This window comes from Arvicanthis niloticus, chromosome 11 (genome assembly GCF_011762505.2).
Source record: "Arvicanthis niloticus isolate mArvNil1 chromosome 11, mArvNil1.pat.X, whole genome shotgun sequence".
Lineage (NCBI taxonomy): Eukaryota > Metazoa > Chordata > Mammalia > Rodentia > Muridae > Arvicanthis > Arvicanthis niloticus.
The window spans coordinates 56091687-56106846 of record NC_047668.1 but is presented as its reverse complement, the minus strand read 5'-3'; the positions used below and the strand labels follow the sequence as shown (position 1 = coordinate 56106846).

General features: G+C 48.5%; 1 protein-coding gene across 6 annotated transcripts in view; it reads right to left on the bottom strand.

Moving 5' to 3' along the window:
- Positions 1 to 3158: 3158 nt before the first annotated feature.
- Dnmt3a (DNA methyltransferase 3 alpha) overlaps positions 3159 to 15160 on the bottom strand; it is a 101542-nt gene continuing 89540 nt past the window's right edge. For all 6 annotated transcript variants that reach the window (XM_076942221.1, XM_076942219.1, XM_076942220.1 and 3 more), the window contains 6 exons: positions 14461 to 14551; positions 14115 to 14263; positions 13198 to 13283; positions 12229 to 12298; positions 11018 to 11136; positions 3159 to 10068 (listed from right to left, as the gene is read on the bottom strand). In XM_076942221.1, the coding sequence (XP_076798336.1) occupies positions 9927 to 10068; positions 11018 to 11136; positions 12229 to 12298; positions 13198 to 13283; positions 14115 to 14263; positions 14461 to 14551 (657 nt within the window). In that variant the 3' untranslated portion in view covers positions 3159 to 9926. The remainder of the gene's footprint in view (positions 10069 to 11017; positions 11137 to 12228; positions 12299 to 13197; positions 13284 to 14114; positions 14264 to 14460; positions 14552 to 15160) is intronic.

Below are 15160 nucleotides of genomic sequence, written 5' to 3'. Positions count from 1 at the left end.
GACATCAGCTGAAAATGCAGAATCTAAAACCCGCAAAGGCCCAAAACTATGCCCAATTACTCGACATCCGGGCATTTACCCTAAACCAAGCACTCGCAGGAACGCATGTGGAGTGAGCATGCGCACTCAGAGACCTTGCTGGAAGCCTAGAGGCCGGAAAGGTTAAGTAATCTGGTATGCTGGTATGCTGCTGCAGAAGGACTGGCCATGGTTGTAGTCTAACCTGGTGAATGCTTAAAGTAATAGTACAAAGTTGACCAGTGTTCCTACAGAAAACAGCAGTTTCACTCCCTTCCTCTTTTAAGGGGTGTGTGTGTGTGTGTGTGTGTGTGTGTGTGTGATCTTCTCAGCCTTCCTTTTTTTTTTTTTTTTTTTTTAAACTGGGAAAGGGTATTTATGGTTTTTGTTGTTGTTAGTCTCCTGGGGGGATTTTTGTGACAAGGTCTCACATAGCCCAGTGTGGCCTCAAACTACATACATAGGGCTTGAACTATGGATCCTCAGGTCACCACCTCCTGTGTGCCTCTCTGGAGATGTCTGCATAAAAGCTGATACATCACAACCACAGCCTTAGCCCACTCCCTTCAGATTTTCTCAGTCCCATGCATGTACCAGTGTGATTCTATACAACTTTTATCATTTCTATATTGTGTGTTTGTGTGTACATGCACACTTGGATACTCACGTGCCACTGCAGACAAAGGTCAGAGGCTCCTTGCCAGAGTTAGTTCTCCCTTTGGTGACAGAGTGTCACTGGGCTTGGCAGCAAGTGCCTTTCTTTACCTACAGAGCCATTTCACAGGCCATAAGGAACTGTTTTTGGGGGGTTTTTTGTTTTGTTTGGTTTTTTTTTTGTTTTGTTTTGTTTTTTGTTTTTTTTTTCCCCGAGACAGGGTTTCTCTGTGTAGCCCTGGCTGTCCTGGAACTCACTCTGTAGACCAGGCTGGCCTAGAACTCAGAAATCCGCCTGCCTCTGCCTCCCAAGTGCTGGAATTAAAGGCGTGCGCCACCACTGCCCAGCAAGGAACTGTTTTTTAATGAACATAGTTGCATATAGAGGGAGATAGTGGGCCTGAGAGATTTTACTTTAAGGGTCTCTTCTCCTGTGTCTCAATGGTTTATTTCTTTGCAGATTAGGGTGGGTTTTTTTTTTTTTTTTTTTTTTTTTTTTTGGTTGATTTTGTGTGTGTGTTGGGGGGGGTGTTCTATCTATCCATCTATCTATCTATCTATCTATCTATCTATCTATCCACCCATCCAACTATCCACCCATCCAACTATCTATCTATCTATCTATCTATCTATCTATCCATCCATCCATCCATCTATCTATCTGTCTGTCTATCTATCTATGTAGAGATGACATGCTGTTCCTCAGGCTATATATAGCTCACCAGAGAGCCCACGTTGGATGGCTCCCAATGGCCTTTCCTGGGGGACCAAGCCAATTCTTCCTAGAAGAAGATACAGCTACCACTGGAATAGAAAGGTGTCTGAATTACAAGAGCCATGTACACACTCATATACCTCCGTCACAGATTACTGAGCCAGGGTGACCGTATGATCCGCTGTGAGCAGTCAGAGGTCACAGGAACCTGGCGAGGAGCCAGTGCGGAACTGATGGGCTACACATCGAACCTGAGGCTGGGAGACCAGGGGTAAAAATGAGGGAGCTAAGAAAGGGGTAGGGCAACAGGGGCCAAGATTGGTGCACCTATAGTTCCCCACGCTGACTTTCCTCCCAACCCAGCAGCCCTCTGTCACAGAGTCCCAGTCAAGAGGTCATTAAGGGACAGGATTTATCCTTTCAATGTGCCCTGAAGCCAAGGCAAAATGGATGCTTGTGGGTGGTGCCTGCCTGTGACTTACTTGTGCTCCCTTCTGTAACAGTCACTGTCTTACCTCACTGCAGCCCCAGGTCCAACATGCACATGCCCAGAGATGATACCAGAGCCCATGCCAGCTCTGCTGTGTGTACTCAGCCACCCTCCTGGTCGGCCCCTTGTCTCACCTTTGTCCCATCAGTCAGCCTAGCAAAACAGCCCAGGTAGCAGACCACACACCACCTAGCTATGTATACTCAACTGTATACCTTGCTTTCACAAAACTCTTGTCAGCTCTTGTGCTGTCCCCCCACCCCATCCTTTTTCCCCAAACCCTATATTATCAAGCGACACCAAGAACCAATAAGGTTTTTATTAATCAAATGGCAGGCAGCCCCTTGCCTTGAGTAAACTCTCCCAATCCTGGCTTGGATGGCCCTTAAATATTTAGAAATGGCTTTCAGAATCAAGGGTGTCTATATCATTTTCTCCCCCACCTCTCTGTGTCTTCCCATCTTTCCGGAGCCTTGGGACCAGTCTTGGGAGGCTGAGGCTAGGTCATCCCTGTCTGTATTCTTCCAGCAAAGAGGATTTGCCAAACCTTCCTGCTTCTCCTTCGTATCTAGAGTCTCAAAAATAATAGCAGTCTTGGGCTGGGAAAAAAAAAAAAAAAAAACCCTGCTTGTTGTGTAAGTATAAAGACCTGAGTTCAATCCCAAGAACCTATATAAGAAGCCAGGTTGCACACCTGTAATACTGGCACTGGGAACAGGATGGTGGTGGTAAGGGACTGAGGGCTAGTGGGTAGTGACAAGTCAAGTTGCTTTTATCACGCCCAAGCTCTGACTTCCATTTCCATACATGAATGTGAGGAGTACTAGTTTAAAGAGACCTACACTTTCCCACTGAGATTAACATGTGTGCAGGTTCTGTGTGGCTTGTCTTCTCTGTATTGGAGAGAGCAGCATTGGAGAGGAGGGCTTTTGAGGGTGGGGTTCTATATGAAGGGGATCTGCCTGTGTCTGTGACAGCATGAGGCCATGGATCCTGAACCCAGCTTCAGAACAGTGAGCTAAGTTGGCAGCTTCCTTTCTAAGTTAACTCAGCCCCCGGGGGAACTTGTGATGCTGTAGAGAACAGGCCGAGACATGGTGGGAATTGCTCACTCAGGGCCCTGTTTGTTTTTTGCCAGACAGAATTTCTGAGCTGAAACCCAAAACCTGCCTGCTGATCTCTTTGAAGGAAATCAGGCAGAAACCAAAATGTCCACGGTAACTTTCTCCAATTAGTCTCATTTCTGGGAATCTATTTCAAGGGAAAAAAATACAAAAAAGGGGGAAGCCAAAACATAAAGATGTTTATTGAAGCTCTATTTATAGCGAAAATAAAATATATATAAACAAACATTCAACAAGAAAATGCCATGCAGCCATTTGAAAGTAAGATTCCACATCAACATTGAAAAACATCAAGAAAAAAGTAGAGTAGAAGCCAAGTTTACATTTACAACCTTGTCAAAGAAAAAAAAGCAAGAAAAAGTGCCCATGAGCAAACGCGCTTAGCCGAGCTTTTCCCATCTGCTCAAGGATAGACAGTCTCTGCTATTCCAACCCTCCCAATAGCCTGGTGGAAGAAGCGGCCTGAACAATCCTTAGGAGTGGAAACCCAGGCCAAGCCTGCTGGCTACTCCTGGAGATATGCAGGACAGAGACCCTTCTAGATAAGTATGACAGAGACACCGTGGGCAACTCCTCAGGCCACAAGGCACTGCCAGGCAGCCAACACTCAGACCAGCGTTAGCCCAATCGGCCACTGGTCCCAGTCCTTGGGTCACCTGTCAAGTGTTTGCAAACATCTCCTTTAAACCCCAGGTTCTTCCAGGATTCCCCCAGCCCCAGCTGTCTCCCTCCTTTCCAGACTTCTTCCTTCTGGACTATGGCACTGGTAAGTCCCTGCTGGTCCTTCTGCCACCTAACCAGGATGCTGATCTGTTTCCTGCTCTGGTCTCAAAACATCTGTTTGTGGACGTCAACTAGACAACTTCATTTTCGTCTAACTTATCTCTGATCTTCAGCCAAACTCCCTCTGCCCTTGGGTCCCAATCCCTCGTTAACACCCACAGGGGAGATACTTTAGAAATCCACTCCCCAGAACCCCCAAAGACATCATCTGCACCCAGTCAGTCCAATGGAGGACTGTGAGCTGTCACATCAGGGGAAAGGAGCCGCAAGGACAAAGGACATTATGACGGTGCTTTTTTTTTTTTCCGTTTTTCTTTTTGCACAAAAACAGTCCATTTATTCAAGTGTTCTCCAGCACAAGTACATTAGAAAGGGGCTTTATTATATTCTTCTGGGCACAAAAAGAAAGTGATGAAAGTGGAACTGACGGACTCTCTACACCTGCTGTACGCACTGACCTTTTTAATATTTCTTCAACAGCTATGTCACAAGCATCACGTACACAGAGATACAACGGGACACCAGGTGGTGCAGCAAGCTGTGTGCAGCCCCCACACCCCTCCTGAGCTGTCCCAGAACCAGACTGTGAAATGTACATTATTACTGTCAATAAATAGAGAAGCAACCCTAACAAAAAATACAGTGGTAGAAGGAAGCCGGGACCAGGAAAAACAAATGACAATTTAAAAAAAAAAAAAAAAATTAGGAAAAGAGAGAGATAGGAAGAGGAACAAAAAGAGGACCAAGGGGGGCTAGGGGAAGGTTCTGGAAGGTCCTGCACTTAGCTGCGTGGAATGTGGAGTAAAAGCGCTCTGCCACCGGGGTCAAAGCGAAATCGTCTGTAACAGTAAAAGTTATTACCAAATCAGCTACGGAGTTTATTTTGTAGTATGAATACATGATTTCCCACAAGTAAGCACCCGCTACTTCGATGCCTCAGCTAAAACACGTGAAATCGCTCACTTAGTTTTCAAGTACAAAGTTAAAATGCCTTTTTAATAATAATATATCAGAGTAAAATAATAGTCTCTTTTAAACTCCACTACAAGAAAACAAAACAGAACATCATTGTCCAGACAGCAGACTTAATTTAACAATATATATTTTTAATAAAATGTGTTTAGCACCGTGTTGAGTCATCCCCTCCCTCTGCATATTCTACGGAATTTCAGCTTTTCGGTATTGTTGTTTCTGTAGAATTCTAGGGCCGGGCAATCAAATTAGTCTGTAAAATGGGACTAGGTGAGACTTTAGACCACTGCTCACATCCTCAGGCTTGGGGCTGGATAGAGTTTAGGAGGTCACTCTATGAGCCCACAAATGGAGCTCATTCCAATAGGGGAGCCAGTTCTTGGGGTCCCCTAGAGAAGCTATGAATCCCCACCAGCAAAGGGCCTTCCATCTATCTCCATTTTGGCCTGCTTCTTGGTCTCAATACTAATAATACTCCAGTGTCTGGGCTAGAGACTTGTCTCCAACCAAAGGCCAACCTTAGCTATATCTTGGAAGCCTGCAAGGACAAGGCCTTTCCTCCTAAAGACCTCTGCTTTCTCCACACAAACATAGGAGAGCTCACAATGACCCCTGAGTCCTTTCCTTGGGGGTTCTTCCAACCCAGCACTGTTCCTAGTGCTGATACTGACTGAATGGGACAGGATCAATCAGAAGGGCACTGACTCCATTTCATCACGGGGTGACAAGCTTCAGCTGTTCTCTGCCAAGTGGACAAGTCAGCACCACCAACTCATCACAGGCATTGGGAGCAGGCAAGTGCCAAACTGAGACCCAAACACAGGCCTGCTTGAAAACTCAGCTGCAATGGTCACACAGTTCCAGCTCACAGCCAGGGCTCCTCCAGTGACAGTTCCTGAAGACCATGCAGTGCCATAACAGCACTGCACCAACCAGACAGGCCCAGAAATTTGATTCTATTCTCTGGACACACTATAGTAAAGAACAGAGAAACCAACAATCCGTATCTTCCTGTAAGCACATTTCTTCCAAGTGGCTCAGCCTAACTCCAATTCCTAAACCAGCATGTGATGACCACAGCATTCCCAGAACAGAGATGCTGTTGGGGAGGGTGGATGCTTTTGATGTTGGCCTGCAAGGGCCACTAACTCCACCTGTTGCTTCTGCATTCACACTTCAGTCACTTGCCAAAAGCCACAGGGATCTTTATGCCCGTGGATCCCTCTACCTGCTGCCACACCCAGCCCGGCCACAAAAGTGACTCAGTCCAGGAGACTCTATAGGGGACTTTCACTTTCTAACAGCCTATTGACAGCAGAGCAACAGCCAACTGCAGGCTCCCAGGCTTACTGGGTCCTATGGAGAGGAATTAGCACCAGCTTGGGACCCTGCTGGTATGTGTGCCTCCTCAGAAGGTCTTGGTTCAGTGACCCTGGCTAGCACCAGCTACCTTCCCTGGGCAAGGGCCACAGATCTGCATGAGGCTTCACACACAGGGCACCTGCTGAGGGGTGGCTGTCACTCAGTCCCCAGCACCTAAGTTTCTAGGGAAAACAAGCCTATTCTTTGGAAAGGAAAACCCACAGGGAACCTTGGGGATCCTCCCATGACCCGCCTCCAGCTTCAGCTCCACCTACAATGAGCTAGCTCCTAGAGGCACTGCAACCTCCCACCCCCAACCTCCCCTCAGCTACCACAGCATCCTAGCAGCTCTCCTTGGAGGTGACCCTAGAAGCCCCACAGGGTAAAGATGAACAAGCTGGCACAGTCCCAAAGACCCCTCAAGAAGATATTGGGGGCTAACTCGACTGGTGCCTATGTACTATAGTAAGACTAAGCCCACAGAGTGGGCTGGAAGGAAAGCTAGTGAAGACCACCAGATACCCCACGAGGAATCAATCCATTAGGGAACCTATCAGGTCAGGATTGGTCAGCCACCTGGAAGCCTCTACTCAGTCCCTTGAGAATGCCTATCCTTTGACACTGAGGCTCCTCCTCCTGAGCCCTCACACTAACCCCCAGACATTGGGGAGCACCAGGCCCAGCTGAGGTGGCACATGGCTCCTGGGAAAGACTAGCTTCTTCACATAAGCAGTGGGCAGAGGTGGGAGAAGGTCCTTGAAGACAGTCCTGACAGGAGCCAGGAAGACCTTGCCATTGTAGAGGGGGAGGGAGCACCTTGGACTGCCTAAAGCAGCCTTCCTCCCCTCCAGTCCTCCTGCATGGTGCTGGTGGACTCCAGATCAGAATGGCGCCCTGCTGGAGCAAGGGAGGACATCACATTTAGTACAGGGACCCCAAGAGGGCAAGCATCCCCCTCTCCTGGATGCTCCAGGCCCATAATCACTACCTGTCACCGGCAGAGAAAACTAGCTGTAATCTTAAAACTCTCTCCAGAGAACAGGCTCCAGCAGAGGTGGGCGGGACTACACAGCCCCGAGAGACATAACAAGCCACCCGCTAAGCTTAGTCCTGAGCAGTGAGCAAGGGGCCAAAGCCTCTATTTTATCACTGATTACTGATTTGCTTTACTCCAAAAGTGAGGTTCACTGTCCCATTTTAATTTTTTAAATATTTTATTTTCCCAATGGAAGACCAATGGCCAAGACAGATTTCAATTCGACTTTGGCTGGGGAGAATAGGTAGCGGGAGTTGAGGGCTGACTGGTGCCTAGAGTTGCAGGTCGGTAACCACAGGCTGCTAACAGAAGAGTCTTTGACATCACCAGGGGCAAAGGGAATAGAACACAGACCTGCTAGAGGAAGCACCTGCTTGATGATCAAACCTCCTCCTTTTCCTGACTTCAGCACCTAGCAACTTCTGGGATCGAGTCTACCTGTCATCAGGGCAACAGATGTACGAGAGCTGTGCAGCCGACTCCGGCGTCCTGATCCTGGGGAGAAGTGTGCTGGGGGCTCCCTGGTGTGCATCCAGACAGAAATAGGTTCCTGTGCATGTGTTAGACTGATAAAACTGTTTGTGGGGCTGTCTGCGGGAGGGACCCAGGCTCAACACAGAGCCCGCTCCCTCCAACCCCCACTCTGTATATTTCTTATACATGACCCTATCTATGTATTTATACAGGGCCTATCATAGGCCCCATCTTTCTAGGGATGCGGTCTTGGGACCATGTGCTTGACAGCACACCTCCCAGCCTCTGCTGGTCCCAGGAGGTGCCGTCCCCCCTCCCATTATAAAATATATATCTCTATATGCCACATATCTACACTCCATCCATCCAGGCAAGCCCTCACCCTGGGGCCAACAACACCTTCCCTTCCCACTGCCAATGCCAGGCTGCCTGCCCTGGGTAGGAAGCAGAACAAAGTGCGAGCACAGGGGCCCCAGGTGAAGCTGACTCACGGTAAGAGCACAGCTATCAGACCAAACACTAGAAAAGAAACACACGCCACTCCAACCACACACACAAGGAGGGAGGCTGCCCCGGCCTCCCTCCAGCCCTGACACACCGGACTCACGAGGAGGGGAAGAAGAAGAGAAGAGAGACTGGCCCGGAGGGTGGGCCTCGAACTCCCTGGCTGCCTAGCTTGTTGCTGTACTGCCCAGTGGCCCACCTGGCCTGAGGGGTGAGAGCCAGGGCACCAGAGCCACTGGTCCTTAAAAAAGCACCTGCCACCCCCCTGCACCTTGGTTTGAAACCTAAAGGGAAGGGTGTTGGGTTTTTGTTTTCTCAAAGAAAATCTTAAAACAAACAATTATAGCCAGAACCATAAGAATAATTATAATAAAGGTGTCATCAGCCTCCCAAGTATGAAACTGCAGTCTTTAGAGATGACCAAAAACATCACATTCCAGGACTGGAGCTGCCATGTGCAGAGGGGATGGTGGGGGTCTCATAAAAGAACACACAAAAGGCAACTTAGACAGAAAGCACCAGTACATTTTGTATGTTTTTTTATTTGCTCCAGGTGGGGTTAATGGTGGCTCACTTCCCCTCACTCTGGATTATCTCTGAACCCACGAGGGGCCTTTAATGTGGCTGATGGATTCAAACTCAGGGACAATGTTTTCTCAAGCCATTTTTCTGAGGCAGTCATTTTAGATTCATATTCAAAGGTTATTGCACGGGAGTCTGGATAAATTCCACACTCGGCTTCCCCAGGTTGCAACCACCTCAGCTAAGCCCCTTTTTGGCAGGAGAAGCTAGGCATGGGGCGTGGGTGGGGTAATATGGTTCCTCCTTTGGTTTGTTAAAAAACCAAGAGGGAAGACAACACCCTCTCCCTCTCCTCCCTCTCTCTGCTTCCCTCTCCCCATCCTGGGCTGAAACCCTTTGCACAGAGGGCCAGGTGGAAGCTGATGTTTTTGCTCATCTCGCTGTTTTGAAAGCACCATTATGAAGTCGGGATGTACAGTAGTTAACAGTACCTTTTATATATATATCTCATATCTATCATATATATATAAACTGTAAACAAGAGGTAACAGCGGCTTCTAGAAACTGGTTTTCTTCAAGGTTTCCTGTGTGGTAGGCACCTGAAATACTGTAGAAAAGTGTCTGGTGTGGTGTTCTCAGCGCCCTGCTGCTAGTTGGGTTCTGTTTTGCATGACCAGGAATGGTGCTGTTGAGACTGCTCGGGGGCTGGGAGAGGAGACTCTGCCTCCGAGGGTCTCTGTTCTGTTCCTGTTTGTGCTCCTATCTGATCAGGCTAGAGACAACCAAAGAGATATATAGAAAAGAAAAAAAAAAAAAAACCAATATTTTAAGTTTTTATAGACTTTTCCCTCTCTCCCTTTCCTCTTCACGGCGTTACTATTTTTTGTTGTTACTGATTTTGCTGCAATAACTCTCTCGTTTCAGTCACAGCAAGAAACAAAAACCCAAACAAACAGAAAACCCCTCTGAAAAAGAGTAGAAAACAAAAGGTCCGCCTCCTAGGACTGGAGGGGGGAAGGGGGAGGGGCCTATTCTGCTCTTTAGATAGGACTGAAGATTAACATTGAAAACTCAAGAGATGATGTCCAACCCCTTTGCAAGGCCAAGCCCTCCGGCATTTCCTCCTCTGTGGTTTGCTTTAAATTCCTTTTTCTCTTCTGGGTGCTGAACTTCTCTCCGTCCTCTCGTTCTTGGTGTTTTATTGTGTTTTGTTTTTTTTGTTTGTTTGTTTAACTTTGTTATCATCACTACTTCAGTTTGCCCCCATGTCCCTTACACACAAGCAAAATATTCCTTCAGCGGAGCGAAGAGGTGGCGGATGACCGGCACGCTCCACGATCGGCCCAGCAGTCTCTGCCTCGCCAAGCGGCTCATGTTGGAGACGTCTGTGTAGTGGACGGGGAAGCCAAACACCCTGAGGGAGGAAGGCAGAGAGGCTGAGTGAGTGTGGGTGTGATGGTGGATATTAGTTTACTCTAATTCCCGTCATGGCTGCCCGATCTTTATGGCAATTCAGCCATGTGCCAGGCTCTCTGCGGATTTAAAGACAGTGTAATCCCAGCTCTGAGGTTCACCCTCACCAGAAACAAAGATAGGACTTAAAAACAAAACCCCCAGACCTCTGAAATGCCTCTCAAATGGATGTGCTCCACAGGTTCCCTGCACATGAGATCTGTAGGGTGGAGGCAGCCTGAGTCTCAATACAATCTGATTCATCCCTAAATGCCTCCTTTGAGATGAGGGGGGCTCTCAAAGAATGGGATTGTGCATTGCCTTGGTGAGTTCAGGGATCCCTGTTGCTCAGGGTGTCTGTGAGAACAGCAATTGTCTGTCTAAATCTACTCAGACCCAAGGAGGAGCCCACCCAGCTGCGTGCCATCTGGTGCAGTCCACAGGCATCCATCGATACTGGCTTTCCAAACACATACAAAATACCTATTATCCAAGTCCAGGAGGCCATGGGCTATGTTAAGGAGTTCTAGTGAGCTCTCTGGGTGATTCCACGACTCTTCTGAATAGCCATGGAATGTGCAGGTTCTCCCCAGAGCATGGCATGCTGGGAAATGCTTGTTAAAATTCACTCACACCGGGCAGTGGGGGCACACTCCTTTAATCCCAGCACTTGGGAGGCAGAGGCAGGAGGATTTCTGAGTTCAAGGCCAGCCTGGTCTACAGAGTTCCAGGACAGCCAGGGCTACACAGAGAAACCCTGTCTCAAAAAAACAAAAACAACAAAAAACAAAACAAAACAAAAAAAAATCACTCACATCTGGGGGTGAATTTGGGGGAAATGAGGATGTGGCAGCCGAAGCAGCCTTCCTTCCAACCCAGCCCTGAGCAGAAGCAAGAGCCCAGCATGCTACCTTTCCATTTCCGTGCACCAGAGGATGTCCTCCTTCTCGTTCATGAAGACGGGGAAGTGCTGGTCTTTGCCCTGCTTTATGGAGTTTGACCTGGTGGTAATGGTCCTCACTTTGCTGAACTAGAAGATGAAGAGCCAGAGGAATGAGCGGCATCACTTGTTAACAATGACTGGCTGGTTGCTGCTTCCCTTCCCACTCTGAGGACACTTGGGCATTCTTGGTCTAATAAGGCTAACAGAACTAGAGGCAGCAGCTGTGGCTAGCTTGCCCCTGAAGTCTTCCAAGCCTGCTACTCTCTCAGGGAGAGGAACTATGAGGCAGAAGGATGTTAATAACTCAGCAGCTCAAAGGCCCACTGCAGTGATCTACAGTCCAGAAAGCTAGACTGTGGAGGTGAAGCCTAACATCTGATTGCTCAGGTGAGAATTCTCCAGAGAGAAACTACTTCAGGAGCCCTCCCTCCATGCTGCAGGCTTGTAGGTCCTAGCCAAACAGGAACAAAGCAAAAGTGTTCTTTCCTTTTGAAGAACCATTTTATTAGTTTAAGAGAAAAACTCCCAAAGAGGCAAACTAAATAAATCTCAGCAGTCACCTGGAGGAGGATGAAGGAGAAAAGGGAAACGCAACCCATGCAGATCAGACACACGGCAGACAAGCAACCACGTGAAGAGGGAGGCTTTAGAGGTAAAGAAGCCCAAAGTTTCAGAAAATGTGCACTTAGGTTCTAATCAGCATTCAAAAGAAAGAATCGGGAAAGAGAGAGAAGTCAGAACATGGGGAGACCCAGACAACTCTCATAGGGACTGAGCTGAGACCTGGGACACCCAACTTAAAAGCGCTGAGGCTGGAGAGATGGACACTGGTCCAATTCCCAGTACCCACACAGAGTTTTGCAACTGTCTTAAACTCCAGTCCCAGGAGATTTTACATCCTTTTCTGGCCTCTTCAGGCAAGCATACATATGGTACAGAGAATATGCAGCAAAATGCCCATACACGTACAACAACAAAAGCCTATGTACTTCCTAAAACCTAGTTAAAGACCCTACTGTGCCTACCCCAGGTGGGATGAACAAAGCACATCAGGAGAGGTGCTTAGCTCACTCCCTGGTCAACTGGCTCTATGATCCCACACCATCCCACGAGGTCCAGTGGTGCACGGCTCTGCCATGCATCCTCGCCCACTCCACTGTCCCGGGTGCCGAGGCTCACCTTGGCTATTCTGCCGTGTTCCAGACACTCCTGCAGCTCCAGCTTATCGTTCACAGTGGATGCCAATGGCCTAGAAAGCAGAGACACCGTGGAAGCACAGAGCAGGAAACCCCTGGCAGCCACAGAACTTCAGGGAGGGTCAAAAGCCCGTACCCTAGATAGACACACGCAGCATAGCCCTCTGCACACCGTGCCTGCCCATAAGCACCATAAGCAACCAAGAAAGTCTTAATCCTTACAGGCAAATTTAAAGGGGTTTCCAAAAACACATACCAGTCAGCTAACGCCTACCCAGGGGCAAAAAGTACATAAGCAACCTGTATCTTGATTTCTGGTGGTTTGTCTCAGTGGTGGTTTGTTTCAGGGGTGGGTATACTGGCTGAAGCTGATTGAAACATAAACCTTAAAAAGGCACCCTTTATTAGAAAACAAAAACAAAATACAAACAAACAAATCAAAAACCTCCTGTTTCTGCAGGAAAGCCCAGCATCAGGGAGGTGGAGATAAAAATGTTATAAATTTGAGGCCAGCCCAAAACAAAAGTTTAGCTTCAAAAGCTAAAGTCCTGTGTTGCTGTGTATCTCAGGGCAGCCTGGGGGATGTGAAGCCCATTTTTGACACTGTCCTTTCCATGGCTAAGAGATAGCGGGGTGCATCATCCTAACACGCAAGATGGGAAAAGGAGCACTGAGGACTCCCATATCTGAAGCCACACTAAACTTTATAGTCAGACCCTGTCCCGATAGACAGCAGGCTGTCGTGGCTCAGCATCCAAGTCTACTGTGTGCAAAAAAGACCAGGCTAAATCTGCAGCAACCACTTTCCCGAGAAAGTGTCAGAGCGGCAGCCCTTCAGCAAAGGCAGTCCTGGCTGGACACTTAGGGTTTCCCTCCTTGGGCTGTCTGTCCTGTCTGCAGCCATGCAACCCCTCCTCCCATACCCCTCCCTCATGCCAGGAACCTCACCAACCTGTTCATGCCAGGAAGGTTACCCCAGAAGTAACGGGCCCTGTGTGCAGCAGACACTTCTTTGGCGTCAATCATCACGGGGTTAGACTGTAAAACAGGAGATGGTTTCAAGATGACCAAAGAGGAAGTATTAACTAAATACTGCTGGGTAACTGGGCTGGCCAAGAGCCTCAACTCCCCAGAGGAACTACCTTCTTAGGAAGCCATACACTGGAATAACCTAAAGACTCAAACTAAATACATCCCATATGTGCTTGCCAGAACATTCTAGATAGACCAGCACAATCCAACTGAATTTTCTGTAATGACAGGAGCAGTTAATATTCCAGCAGCACCATGGGTGACTCCTGTATGCTTAAAATGAGGTTCATTCTTGTAAGAATAACCACAAGGCTGGTGACTGTATAAGACCTGAGCAGGGCAAGCCTGATACCCTGCTTGTGTACTACGTCATCACATTTACAATCTCAGGTCATTTACTAAGTGTGGGTTGATGGGACCATAAGCTGACAGCCCACCACAAGAATGCCTTGGGCAATCCCCTGTGTATGGCTTGTACTTGGCTCAGTGCGAAACCAGGGCTCACAGAACAAGAAATGAAAGCAAAGATAAGCCATGATTTTTATCTCAGGTATCACAAAACACCCATGAGGGTACCAGAGAGTGAGCATAGACCATTCTGGTCAGAGAAAACTGACTTTGGAGCTCTCCACAGAAGAGCTGGAGCACTTTCTTCCTAGGTGGGCCTCAGGCACTGCTTCCTCTCTACATGGGAAGACTTTCCTCAAGCTGCCCCTTGCAAAGAGAAGCCACCAGTCCCCAGCTCCAATCCCCTAGCTCCGCAATGCAGACAAGATGAAGCAGCAGTCCAGGTAGAAGCCATTAGTGAGCTGGCCAAACCAAGGTTGCAGTCTATACCTCAAGAAATCGCGAGATGTCCCTCTTGTCACTAACGCCCATGGCCACCACATTCTCAAAGAGCCAGAAGAAGGGGCGATCATCTCCCTCCTTGGGCCGCGCATCATGCAGGAGGCGGTAGAACTCAAAGAAGAGGCGGCCAGTGCCCTCTGAGAGGTTGGAAGAAAGAAAAAGCCATTAGCTAGGGCTATCTGCTTCGGACAGTGGTGAGGCCTGGGCATGGGCAGGGTGAAGGGAAAGGGTGACAGGAGGAGCTGCCAGGGCAAAAATAACCAAAGCAGATTCCTAAGACTTAAGTACAGAAGGTATCAGGCTCGGAAAGCAGAGGAGCGAGGAGGGCACCTACCGTAAAGTCCCTTGCGTGCAGGGTTGACGATGGAGAGGTCATTGCAGGGACTGCCTCCAATCACCAGATCAAATGGGCCCCACTCCTGGATCTGGGAGGACAAAGGTAATGTGATGGGCCTGCTCTCCAGGGACAGAGGCGAAGGGAAAGAACCATCTGTGAGTCTAAGAGTCAGAAGATAAGCCTAGAGAACCTCTAGGCTTATAACAGACCCAGCAAGGCGCCTAGGAGGTGCCAAGCCCCTGACACCACCACCCCCCCAAAAAAAGCAGCCTTCCCTGAGGTGGGAAGGAATTAATTAATTGTGGTGTCATGTGATTGTCCCGCAGAGATGAAACTGCCAGCACTCCCTGAACCCCTGGAAATGGAGACTGGCAGAAGAACTTCCCAGAAGCACTTAGATGACAGGAACCCTTCTCCAATCCAGAACACACCACAAACAGTCCTGAAACCACAGGGGAGCCTTCAGGCCCTCTAGGCAAGTGTTTTATGTTCTACCTTCACCTGTCAAATCCCCACTTCCAATCTGCTTATCACCCTGAGAAGCCACAGAAGTAAACTGAAAAATGAGAAAGAAAGGAAGAGAGGAAGAAAGGCCAGAGAAGAGGGTGAGAAGGAACAAATGGGTGGAATGGAAAGAGTGGATGGCGGTGTGGTGTCCCCAGGAGCTGAGGACACGGGGGGGGGGGGGGGGGGGGGG